The sequence below is a fragment of the Meleagris gallopavo genome, chromosome 1, assembly GCF_905368555.1.
Source record: "Meleagris gallopavo chromosome 1, MGAL_WU_HG_1.1, whole genome shotgun sequence".
NCBI lineage: Eukaryota > Metazoa > Chordata > Aves > Galliformes > Phasianidae > Meleagris > Meleagris gallopavo.
The window spans coordinates 502,864-515,020 of record NC_139404.1 but is presented as its reverse complement, the minus strand read 5'-3'; the positions used below and the strand labels follow the sequence as shown (position 1 = coordinate 515,020).

The following is a 12,157-nucleotide window of genomic DNA, read 5'->3' as shown; positions in this document are numbered from 1 at the left end:
TGTAGCATCCCAAATACGTAATTAGCATCTGTCCATGTAATCGAGGCTCTTGTCCAGGCAGTTATTTCAGCCCTTTGAGGGAATGGTTGTGCTTCAATTACTTTATCAGTGGCAGCTACTGCATTACTGTTTTCTTGTCTCACACAACTGCTGCCGTCGGTAAACCAGGTGTCTTCTGCACCTTCTAAGGGCTCGTGCTTCAGCTCTGACCGGCTGGAAGACGCAGCTTCAGTTGTTTCAAAGCTGTTACAAAGTACTGGTTGTCCAGGAGTTCCGCTAAGGAAAGATACAGGGTTGCAATTATTTCTACACCATCCTGCTCTACCGGGTCGGTCTGGGATTTCAGGAGCGGGAGCCAATGCCCCCCCTTTTACCTCCAGTACAGCAGACACTGTATGAGATACTCAAACTGTTATTCCTTGGCCTGGCAAAACTTGAGTAGGAGTGCAGCCACTGCCCCCAAGCACCCCGGCCACCCCTTCCTCCCTTCATCAAGCTGTTTGGAGAGGTGTGCCACCGCCCGAGGCTCTGGGCAGGGACTCCCAGGGCCATTCCTTGCTTTTTATGTGAGCATTATAATACCGTGGCTTTACCAACAGTCCGCAGCTGTGTATCCACGGTTGGCACCATCCCGTCATTCCTGGGAACGTACGGAGTTCCCTGGCAGTTTGTGACCCAGGGGTTTGGCAGATGGCTCCTTTCCTGACAGTCCTTAAGGTTTGAAGTCCAGCTGTGATCTCGTATCCCAAATATGTCTTTCTGCTGAGAAACTTGATGATCATTTAAACAAGAAATTCGGCAAACTCACAGTCCTCTTTGTTTCTGCGACATCCATGTGCTGCAATAAGGTTCCACTCTGGGATGGAGGAACCCAAGTCTCAGGTTCACGAGTTGACCAGCTCTCAAAATCATTGAGCTGTTCTCACAACCCTGGGTAACACTGTTCAGATTAACTGAGTCTTTTCTCCCCATACTGGGGTTTTCCTATTCAAAGGCAAATAACCTTAGGCTTCCGGGCAGAAAAGGCATCCTTCAAGTCCAGAAGGTAAACTCCACCTACTAATTCCTTAACTTGGTATGGAATTTTTTTTTTTCTTTTTTTTTCCAGCAGGTTTGGAGTACTGTATTTGGATTCATATTCAATTAGTAATCCAAACTCCAAAAATTATCTATTATTTCTTTTATCCTTCTACAGTCCCATATCCTCAAAGGGCACTGCTTTACCCTGACTGGGCTTTAACTTAACTTCTGTTTAGGGCTGCATTTTTGGCTCTGCCAGGTATCCCTGATACCCACACTCCTAAGCGTATCTTAATCAAGATCTCTGTAACTTCTGGGGCTACAACCTTGTTTTTCCCTGTTTGTGCTAAAGGCAGACTTAAAATTCTCAATCAGTTAATACTGTTTGATCCTTAGCTCCAGTTTTATTTAATTTCTTGCCAGAGTAACCTGGCATGTACAAGAATTGATTTATGTATTCCCACTTGTTTTCTCAGCCTATATTTAATTGATCCCAAAAGTAAGCCTTTTCTTGCAGGGCATTAGCTCCTTCTACAGTTACAAAATCACCTACAGGCGGTAAGAGGCACCCGTATCCACCGAAAGGTAAACCTCTTCATCCTGCTCCCCTAGCTGTAATTTAACCAGTGGATCTGCTAGGGTAAGCTTCCCAAATTCGCATCCTTCATCTTTGCAACCAGAGACGGTTCCCTCTTTCTCAGTACTTTACACATTACTTTCATTCCAGTGGGACGGAGCCCTTCCTGGGCTCTTCCAGCCCCCCCTCTCTCAGTGGTCCTTGTCTGTCCCCGCAGCGATCGGATGAGAAGGGGGTCCTTCCAAGAATTCTCGGGGTGCGCCAAAGGCTCAAGGTCCTCCTCAACCGCTCCCGCAGCCCAACAGAGATGGTCCCACCTGGGGTGCCAAATTGATTTGCGGAATCAAACCCTCCAACCCAAGGTTATAAGAGCAGATACGTCTTTATTTCGGCGCTGCGCCACAATCCGGATGCAAGGCGGATTGCTCCTCCTAGCTGCACACCACAGTGGGCTCTCGGTACATTTTTAGGCCAAGCCACACGTATTCAGCAGTGTTACCAACACCCATCGACGTATTCATTGCTTTTCTGGGAATGCATTTACATTCTGCCCCTCCCCCAGTGCATGCGCAGTAGCTTCCATTGGATGAAGGCTCGACGTCTTCCTCCCCATCTGGTGGTCGCCTGGTGGTCGTTCCTGGATGAAGTCAGACGTCTTCCTCGCCATGTCCTTCCGACCTTTGTCCCAGTTCTGAGCTCTTCTCCTGCCCTGCATGCCTCAGCAATTCTTATCCTGCTTATCTTCCCTTTCCATTGCTTTCTTAGGGGCCCCTTTCTACTGACTTGAGAAGGCTCCCTTTTGAGGATGTGCTTGGGCCAGCAAAAGGTTAAACTAAGCAATAAATCCCCCTTGAGTTAGCAAAAGGTTAAACTAAGCGATGCTATTTGCGACTTCCTTTTGAGTTAGCAAAAACAAGCAGCGTTCTGGACCCCTTAAATCTTATATTCTTCAGCCTACTATCTCAGCTTCCAGACCAGAACCTCGGCTGCTTTTTGCCCAGCTTTGTCCTTGGGCTGGAAGTCCCCACCTCTTCCTGCTGCAGGTTTAACCCCGGCCACCAGCGGCATCTCCATGCTCGCACACCACCTCTGCTCTGCATTTAACCCCATCCTGGAGACACAAAATGGTGCTCGTGGGGACACCGGACCCCCAATCCTTTAATGCCCGCCACGTGAGCTGTCTGCACTTCTCAGAGGCGGGCACGGCCGTATTCCCAGGTGCAGAACTCCCACCACAGAAGCGCTGCTGTTCGCATTGCTTCTTCCGCGTCCCGACCGCAGCACCCCGACCCCCAGGATGCGCTTCTCCACCAGCGGGGCCGGGGCTGAAGGTGCGGGAGGCCACCGCACGGCGGCGCTGTTCCTCGGCGGACCGCGGCTCGGCCGCGTCACGTGACTCGGTCGGGTGACCGCCGGCGCGTCATGGCGGAGCGGAGCGCCGTTCCGCTGCTGTGGGCGCTGCTGCCGTGGGCGCTGCGGGGCGCGGCCGGCGGCCCGCCCAGCTTCGTGCTGCTGCTGGCGGATGATTTGGGCTTCGGAGACCTGGGCAGCTACGGGCACCCCTCCTCCGCCACGCCCCACCTGGACCGGATGGCGGCCCGAGGGCTGCGCTTCACCGATTTCTACAGCAGCTCTGCGGTGTGCAGCCCCTCCCGGTGCGGCCCGCGGCGGGGCGGAGCTGCGGTTCTGGGGACGGCGGCGGGGGGGTGGCAGCGGGAACAGGGAGCGAGGGAGCCGCGGTGCGGGCTGCCGGGTGCGGAACCCCGGAGCCGCGGGGCTGGAAGGGACCGCTGGAGTCCCGCCGCCCGGCCCCCCGGCAGCTGCGCACAGAGCGTCCGGCTGGGTTTGGATCCCTGCAGAGGGGATCCCCCGCCTCCGTGGGCAGCGGCGCCGGGGCTCCGCCACCCCCGGGGGGCAGCACGAAGTTCTCCCTGGCGCTCGCACGGAACTCCCCGGGCTCCGTTCCGTGCCCGCCGCCCCTCGTCCTGTCGCCGGGCAGCGCCGCACGGAGCGCAGCCCCATCTCTCCGATGGCTGCCCCTCAGGTACCATCGGCACCGCTCCGCTCCTCCCTCGATGTTCCGTTCCCCGGGTGCGCAGCCCGGGGGCTCTCGGCCCGGCCCCGTCAGGAGGTGCTCCGGGTCCCCCCGTCTCCGCATCCTCCCTGGGCTCTCTCCAGCAGTTCCCGTTCCGCCTGGAACTGCAGAGCCCCACGCCGATGGCGGTGCTTCAGCTGTGCCCCCTCAGGGCACGGAGGAGGGGAGGAGCAGCTCCCCGCCCTGCTGGCAGCGCTCTGTGCAGCGACCCCAGGCTCCCGTCGGCCTTCTGGGCCACCGGGGCACGCCGCCGTCTCACGGTCACCTTACGGTCAGCACCGGTTCGCCGTTGGCCACCGGGACCCTCAGGTCCTCGTCCGCGGTGTTCCTTTCCGCAGCTCGGCCCCTAAGCTCCGTTGCTACTCGCAGTTACTCCTCCCAGCCGCACGGTTCGGGCGGTCGATGCCCGGCTGGTGCAGCACCGTGTGAATGCCGGCCTTCCCCCCTGCAGGGCCGCCCTGCTGACCGGCCGCTTCCAGATGCGCTCCGGGATTTACCCCGGTGTGTTTTACCCTGACTCCCGGGGAGGCCTTCCGCTGTCTGAGGTCACCGTTGCAGAGGTGCTGAAGGCCAAAGGTTATGCCACAGCCATCGTTGGCAAATGGCACCTCGGCCTGGGCGCTCGTGGCTCCTTCCTGCCCATCCACCAGGGCTTTGACCACTTCCTGGGGGTGCCGTACTCCCACGACCAGGTGAGGAGGAGGGAAGGTGGGGGAGTGCCCCAGAGGTGGGGGGCCGCGCAGGTGTGGGTGGCTGCAGGCCGGAGGAGAACATGGGTGCCGGAGGGAAAAGTGCTTTAGCAAGGTGCTCGTGCAATAAGAGTGGTTTGCAGAACGTGGGCAGCAGTTGTCTGTGGGGACGCGCAGCCCTCGCTGGGTTGCAGGAGGGAAAGTCAGCTTCTGGGTTGCAAAGAAACACCTGAACTGCTGTGAGGAGAAAGCATAGCACGGTTCTGGGGTGGGCATAAACCCCCCGGGTTTCTAGAGGGACTCCCGTAGGACCTGGGGGTGGGCTACTGTGAGTCTCCTGCCCCCCCGACTCGCTGTCCTGCAACACAGCTGGAAGAGCGTGCTGTGTGCTCTCTCCAGGGCCCCTGTCAGAATCTCACCTGCTTCCCACCCGACATCAAGTGTTTTGGGACCTGTGACCAGGGCCTCGTGCCCGTCCCGCTGCTCTGGAACCAAAGCATCGTGCAGCAGCCGGTCTCCTTCCCTGACCTGGTGCCTCTCTACAACAAATTTGCACGGGACTTCATTGCCGACTGCGCCCGGCGAGGTGTGCCCTTCCTGCTCTACTATGCCTCCCACGTAAGAGAGAGGGGACTGCTGCGGGTCTGAGGGTGGGGGAAGCCTTTGTCCTGCTGGAGATTCCAGAAAGCACCTCGGCTCCTGCGGCCGTTGGAGTGCGCTGGGCAGTCAGCGCTTGGATGAAGGATGGGAGAACTCCCTGCCCCGACGTGACTCGGGGTTGGTGTTCCCGTGCCCGGGGTTTGTGGCAGCACCATTAGGGTTGTTATTCTCGAGTGGCTTCTTTCTGGCTGTTTCTGGAGCCCCAGCAGCCCGTCTGAGGCTCTAGCCCTCACCGAGTCTGCACGGAGCCCGGCCTTTGTGTGTCGTGTCGGGAGGTGTTTCTGGGAGCGTTGTTGTGGGCGCTGTCACACATCTGTGTGCCCTCGCTGGGCTTCTCACTCTCCCTGGCTGAGCTGAGAACCAAACGCAACTCTGGGAGTTCGCAGAGCATCTCTCTCTGCCTTTTTTCCAGCACACCCACCATCCCCAGTTTGCAAGCCAGGACTATGCAGGCCAGTCAGAGCGCGGGCCGTTTGGTGATGCGCTTTCGGAGTTTGACGGCTCAGTGGGACAGCTGCTGCAGGCCCTGCAGGAGAATGGCCTGGAGAACACAACCTTTGTGTTCTTCACCTCTGACAACGGGTGAGTGGGCTCAGCCGGGCGGGCTTCTCCCGCTGATAAGGTCGTACTGCTGCGGTGTGGGGGAACTGGAGCAAGGCGTTGGGCGGCTGGGGCACGAGAGATGTGGTGCAGCAGTGCCAGGTGAGGTGGTGGTGCCCTGAAGTGAGGCAGAAGGTGGGCACTGCTCGGGAGAGCATCTACTGCATGATCTCCTCCTTGCTCCGGTGAAGCGGCTGTTCCCCTCGTGGGCAGAGTGCCCACTGGCTCGGGGTAGGACTGTGCGGGCTGTAGATCCACGAGTTCCCTTTGTGTGTGGATGCTTTGGGTCTCTGGTGCTGTTCGCTGCCTCTTTCCACGGCCCCTGTGGGAGTCAGGGAAGGGGTTGTGCAGACCTGTGAAGCTGATGGGAGGTGGTTCTTCTCTCACAGCCCTTCTACCATGCGGATGGCACGCGGAGGCAGCTCTGGCCTTCTGAAATGTGGGAAGGGCACAACGTACGAAGGTGGCATGCGGGAACCAGCAGTGGCCTATTGGCCAGGCCGTATCACTCCAGGTGAGCCTCAGCACTGCTTATGCCTTCTGTGTGCTGGCACGAGGCAGGGGTGTGATGGCGACTCAGTTGCCCTGAGGTGATCGGAGAGAGGGAAGTGGTGAGGATGGCAGCTGTGGAAGTGGGGTTGGATGCTTGAACCTTTCTTTGTGTCTCGCTGTGTTGGGTGGCAGGAGTGACTCATGAGCTGGCAAGCACCCTGGACATCCTGCCAACACTGACTGCCCTGGCTGGAGCAGCTCTTCCCGACGTTTCCCTGGATGGTTATGACCTGAGTCCGCTGCTGTTTGAGTCAGGGAAGGTGAGTCCTGCAGGTCCAATCTGGTGTGGTCCATGGAGGCTGGGTGTGGGGCTGGTCATTGGCCCCAGCTGGGGACCAGGGCAGACCCACGACTTGGGATGTTTTGCGGGGTCTGGGCCATGCAGTGGGCTTACTGGCCTTCCCCCGTCTGCTCTTGGGCCCAGGAGCTTTGAGTGGGGAACGAGCACGATGCTCCTGCTCATTTGCTTCCCCCTGTTCTCGCCGTATCCTGGCTACAGCATCAGGGCTCTTCTGAGTCCCTGGAGACTCTGCCTGGTCCTGTCCCAGGCTCTTTTCCAGCCCCGTGGCCACACAGATGAGCCCAGCTCTGCTGCTCTCCACAGAGTCCCCGTCAGACCATGTTCTTCTACCCTCCATCCCCTGATCCACAGCATGGCCCCTTTGCTGTCCGGCTCGGGAAGTACAAGGCCCACTACTTCACACAAGGTTGGTGCCACCTCCTCTCTGCTCAGGGAGCTCTGGGAAGTCCTGCCTGGTTCTGCTGTCCCAAGCTCAGAGCAGCAGCTGAGCTGCTCTTGGCCGTGTCTTTTGCAGGTTCCTTTCACAGTGATACAACCCCAGACCAGGCCTGCCACGGGCTGACCCCGCTGACCCATCACGAGCCCCCGCTGCTCTTTGACCTGGAGTCGGACCCTGCTGAGAACTACAATTTGGTGCAGAGCGCTGCAGGGCCAGAAGTTTGGCAAGTCCTGAAGGACATCGAAGTGCAGAAGACACTTTTTGAGCAACGCATGGTGTTTGGGGAAAGCCAGATGAGGAAGGGCGGGGATCCTGCCCTGGAACCCTGCTGCAAGCCAGACTGCACTCCCAAGCCCTCCTGCTGCTGCTGCTCGTAGCCTTTTGCTGCTCCACCCCCCCCCCACTGATCCTAAACCCACCAGACCCCTCCTGACTGACCACAGGTGGCCTGAGAGCCACCCCAGAGCTTCGGCTCAGTGACGCTGCCGAGCGAGGGAGTGCTGGCCCGGTGAGCTGAGGGCTGGGGAGGCCACTGGCCCTGCTGGGTGTGCAGGTCGTCGTCGGCCCTCCGAGCTGTGATCTGTGAACAGAAACTCTGAGGGACCAGGGCGCAGAATCACCAGCAGAGCCAGCACGGCTCCTTTCGAGCCGCAGTTAAGATGAAGCACAGGGTACGGCCCGGTGTCTGGAGGTCCCAACCCGGCGGGAGCTGTGCTGTGCAGCCCTGGTGGGAACAGCTGTGAGCTGCAGCAGCATCACCGTGCAGGGGATAAGAGCACAGCAAAGAGCAGGATGGGCTGCATGGTCCTGGCAGCTTCGGGGATGGAGCTTTGGACAGCCGGTGCAGAGAGGACATGCCAGTCAGTCATAGAATTGCTCAGGTTGAAAAAGACCTTAAAGATCATCGAGTCCAACCACAACCCCACCATCCTACCCCAACTCTAACTAAACTCTAATTCTAACTCTGCTAAATCATGTCCTGGAGCACCACATTCAAATGCTTTTTAAACACATCCAGGGATGGTGACTCAACCACCTCCCTGGCAGCCCATCCCAGTGCTTCACAGCCCTTTCTGTACAGAAGTTTTTCCTGAGATCCAACCTAAACCTCCCCTGGCACAACTTGAGGCCGTTTCCCCTCGTCCTGTCACCACTTCCCTCTCCTTCTAAATAAGGTGGAGATGTGGCTGCCCTGATCCTTCTGTAAGGGCTGTGGATGCTGCAGCTGCCTGCAGTCGGGTGGGCTGTGCTCACTTTCCATCCACATGACCAAAATGCTCTCTTGCTCAGGAGCTGATTGGCGTTCGTTAGCAGCCAGATGCACAGCAATCCCACCAGTGGTGATCCTTGGCATTTGGGGTCTCCGAGTGGTGGGTTGGGCCTGGAGCCCCTCCTGCTGGGGACAGGCTGGGAATACTGGGGCTGTGCGCCTGGGAAAGGGAACCCGAGGGGGGATCTGAGCGGTGCCGATGGACGTCTGATGGCAGGGGCTGGGGACGCTCAGTGATGCCTGGGGTTGGACCGGAGGACTCCAGAGGTCCCTTCCAGCCCCACAGCTCTGGAGTTCTGTTGAGAATAATTCTGAACAAAATATTAAGGTGGATGCAAGGCTCAATAAAACAACCAAACCAACGTGCAGTTTGCTTATACGTGATTTCTGATTCGGCCTCCACGCTGCCCCTTTTGTTTCTTTTCAATACTTACTCATCTTGCTTGGCTCCTCCCAAATAAGCAATTCCCCTCCCCAGTTAACTTTCCCCCATTGCTCCCGGGTGTTGCCGCATCGGAGCACAGAGCGGTGCTGTGTGCTGAGGGCATCGTGTGCTTCGGGGCCACGGCTGAGTTTCCTCGGCGCTGCTGCCCCGCTCCATTCCTGTCTCCATAAGGACCCCCGTCCCCCCATCAGACACGCGTGGAGCCATTCCCCGGTCCCACCGCTCCCCTCTACCTCCCGGAGAACACCGCTGAGGGGCACTGAGTCCCCGCAGAAGGCAAACTGCCCTCTGAGGCATCCTGTGCAGCCTAAGCAGGTCTGGGGCACCGCCTTCGGGACAGGATGCGAAACCGCAGCGAGGTGGGTTGGAGAGCCGCTCCTGGGGCGCGTGATGCCTCGAGGGCCTTCGGAGCGGCCGTTTGTCTTCGGGCCGGAGGCTGAAACGCGTGCTGCTGCCGTTCCCAAAGCCGGGCCGCACACTCAGCTGCGCGGCTCCGCATCCGTCCGTCCGAGCCGTAGGGCGCTGCTACGGCAGAAGGCAGCCGGGGGTCCCTTCCGGCTCCTGCCCGCACCCCCCCGCGCAGCCCCACGCGGTGGCACAGCCCTCGGAACCGACGGTTCTGTGACATCGGCGCCGCGGACAACGGGCACACGGCGCGTCGGGGGCGACGAAGCCGGGCGCGATGGGCTGCCGTGCGCCTCCGGGAGCGATGGCGCTGCTGCTGCCCCTCGCGGTGCTGCTGGCCGCCTGCCGGCCCGGGCACGGCTTCTCCGGCGGCTGCGAGTGAGTGGCCCGGCGGTGCCCCGTGGGGAGGGACGGCGGTTCAGACGCGAAACCTGACGCGTTTCTGCTTGCAGCACCTGCGGGCTCCGGCCCGTGGCTTATCACTATGGTGGGACGCGCGTCGTGGGCGGCACGGATGCCCCGCAGGGCGCCTGGCCGTGGATCGTCAGCCTCCAGAGTACGTGGTATGCGGGCACGGGACACATCTGTGGAGGATCCCTCATCACGCCGCAGTGGGTCCTTACGGCAGCGCACTGCTTCGACCACGCAACGTAAGGGCCGTCCCCTTCCCTGCGGCACAGACGGTGGGCGCTCCTGGGTGCCTTCCTGGCGGTGCGTGCCACGGCTTCCAGCAGCCCTTAGCTCAGTAATCCTCGTGCCCAAGGCACACCTGGGATGTCACAGCCCTTGTAGGACCGCTTTCCTCCCTGCTGCATTTGTAGGGATAGCAGGGAACTGGAGAAATGGTTGGAAGGTGAGGGAGGGCAGCTTTCAGTTGGCTGTCAGGGGGAAGTTGTTTGCTGTGAGAGTGGGGAGGTGCTGGAACAGCTGCCCAGAGAGGCTGTGGATCCCCGTCCATCCCTGGAGGTGTTCCAGGCCAGGTTGGATGGGGCCCTGGGCAGCCTGGGCTGCTGTGAGATGGGGAGGTTGGTGGCCCTGCATGGCACAGAGGGGTTGGAGCTTCGTGATCCTTGGGGTCCCTTCCAACCCTGACCATTCTGTGATTGTGATGTTGCCACGTTTCTTCTGAGCTTTTCTCTGCCCTTCTTCCAGCCCTGACACACCGTGGCACGTGGTGATCGGGGGCCACGATCTGAAACGCCTGGGCCCCGAAGCTGTCGTGCGCAACGTGGTGCGGATAATCCCACATGAATACTATCACAGAAACACCATGGCTAACGACATCGCCCTGCTTGAATTGGACCAACCCGTCCACTGCAGCTACTACATCCAGCTGGCCTGCGTGCCCGACGCCTCGCTGCGAGTGTCAGAGCTCACAGACTGCTACGTCAGTGGCTGGGGACACATGGGGCTGAGATGTGAGTACACAAAATGCAGGGGTGTCCCGAGTGAAAGCTTGGCATGCTGCCCAAACGGCATCCCTGATGGCAGGTAGGAACCCGGTGACACCACGGGGACGCATCCGTAGAGAGGTGTGGGTCTGAGCCGTTTCCCGACGCAGGGAAACGTCGGTGCATCTCGGACACAAAGTCAGGACGTAGGGAAGGGCTCCACCCACACACGGGATAACAGGCAGGGAGCTGACGGTGCCCATTCTGCTCTGTGCTCACAGCTCTACAGGAATACGTCGAACCGTACCGTGTCCTGCAGGAGGCCAAGGTGCAGCTCATTGACCTCAACCTCTGCAACAGCAGCCGCTGGTATGCTGGGGCTGTGCACAGCCACAATGTGTGTGCTGGTTATCCGCAGGGCGGCATCGACACCTGCCAGGTAGGAGCTGCACGCCAACACACAGCTCTGCTCTCCTTGCAAGCCACCCTCCCAGCGCTGGGCGCCCAGCGGAGCTCCCCTCCCCTTCCCACCCGCAGCTCCTCACGCAGGCTCCCTGTACCCCACATGCCTGGGACTCTGCCCAGAGAGCCCCCCTGGAGCCCTGCAGGTCTGGACCCAGTCCTGGAAAACCCCTCTCCCCCACGGCCTGGATCACCGCACAGAGACGAGGGAGGGAGGGCGTTTCCAGGCCCGCGGCCCCCTTCCAGAAGCCTTTTTAGGCTCTGGAACCCAAGCAGAGCTTTTCTGTGCGGGGAATGTAGCTCTAGGGAGTGCTGTGAGAGGGGAGCCAGCTCTGCTGCTGACGTGGCCACCCAGTAACACTTGGGGCTCCTCTCCTCCACCACAGGGCGACAGCGGTGGTCCTCTCATGTGCAAAGACAAAACTGCTGACTACTTCTGGCTCATCGGTGTGACCAGCTGGGGGAAAGGCTGTGGGAGAATACAGCAGCCCGGAGTCTATGCCTCCACTCAGTACTTTCGCAACTGGATCCTGGTGCAGATGGGATTGCTTCCAGCAGAAGCGCCTACTTCAACACCATACCCAGTCTATATCTCGACCTCCTACCAGAGGCCCAAACCAACATACTCAAGCCCATTCAGACCGTGCCCATTTCCACGCCAGAAAGTCCTGGATTTCTTTAACCTGCTCCAGGAGCTCCTGCAGAGCCTTTGGGGAAGCAAGGCTTAATCAGCTGCACGGCGCAGAGCAGCCTGCAGTGCACCACCACCCCTTTCTTTGGGATAATGCCCAATGGCAGCCCATCTCTGTCCCACCCGCCCTCCTCCGACTGCACACAAACGCTGAAGTTTACTCAGCTGGACAAATAAAGCTTATTTTCACAGCTACCCGTGTCTCTGCTCAGTTCAATCTCCTGTGCCGGGCAAAGGCTTCCATACCCAGCACCGCAAAGCGAGGCTGCGTGCAGACTGCAGGCCACGAAAAGGAGAGAGCGGTCCATGAGGGCTGCAGTGTGCCTGCTCAGGGGGAGGGCACAAGGGACAGGTTGTAGGTGAGCAGAGGTCTCGGGGACAGCAGCTGCAACATCAAGTGTCTCTCAAGTGCCAGATACTGGTGAGCTGTGGGTGTGGGGGTGTGTAATGCACCAGACAATTTAATGCCGGGCCAGCTCAGATGGCAGGAGACCAAATCTGGAAAGAGCTCGTGGTGCCCCACTGAGCGTGCAAGGAACTGATGACACCCAGCCCCCAGA

General features: G+C 59.4%; 2 protein-coding genes across 2 annotated transcripts; both read left to right on the top strand.

Annotated features, from left to right (window-relative positions):
• The first annotated feature begins 2,970 nt into the window (after window positions 1-2,970).
• On the top strand, window positions 2,971-8,565 carry LOC100539178 (arylsulfatase A). Its single transcript, XM_010710572.4, has 8 exons — window positions 2,971-3,252; window positions 4,144-4,384; window positions 4,781-4,999; window positions 5,454-5,623; window positions 6,031-6,155; window positions 6,326-6,453; window positions 6,798-6,900; window positions 7,009-8,565. Exons 1-8 carry the CDS (start codon window positions 3,020-3,022, stop codon window positions 7,308-7,310), a joined length of 1,521 nt encoding a protein of 506 aa, XP_010708874.1. The 5' UTR covers window positions 2,971-3,019; the 3' UTR covers window positions 7,311-8,565.
• A 301-nt stretch (window positions 8,566-8,866) lies between these two features.
• LOC100539639 (acrosin-like) lies at window positions 8,867-11,792 on the top strand. The gene is made up of 5 exons (XM_085238194.1): window positions 8,867-9,431; window positions 9,506-9,703; window positions 10,206-10,471; window positions 10,726-10,883; window positions 11,293-11,792. Exons 1-5 carry the CDS (start codon window positions 9,331-9,333, stop codon window positions 11,632-11,634), a joined length of 1,065 nt encoding a protein of 354 aa, XP_085094320.1. The 5' UTR covers window positions 8,867-9,330; the 3' UTR covers window positions 11,635-11,792.
• Window positions 11,793-12,157: the final 365 nt, after the last annotated feature.

Excerpts from the sequence above, each read along its gene's own strand:
- LOC100539178 (XM_010710572.4), top strand. The coding sequence starts at position 3,020 with ATGGCGGAGCGGAGCGCCGTTCCGCTGCTGTGGGCGCTGCTGCCGTGG. Across the intron at positions 6,156-6,325 it reads GCCAGGCCGTATCACTCCAG|GAGTGACTCATGAGCTGGCA; the intron begins GTGAGCCTCAGC and ends GTTGGGTGGCAG. Across the intron at positions 6,901-7,008 it reads GGCCCACTACTTCACACAAG|GTTCCTTTCACAGTGATACA; the intron begins GTTGGTGCCACC and ends TGTCTTTTGCAG.
- LOC100539639 (XM_085238194.1), top strand. The coding sequence starts at position 9,331 with ATGGGCTGCCGTGCGCCTCCGGGAGCGATGGCGCTGCTGCTGCCCCTC. Across the intron at positions 9,432-9,505 it reads GGCTTCTCCGGCGGCTGCGA|CACCTGCGGGCTCCGGCCCG; the intron begins GTGAGTGGCCCG and ends TTCTGCTTGCAG. Across the intron at positions 10,884-11,292 it reads GCGGCATCGACACCTGCCAG|GGCGACAGCGGTGGTCCTCT; the intron begins GTAGGAGCTGCA and ends CCTCCACCACAG.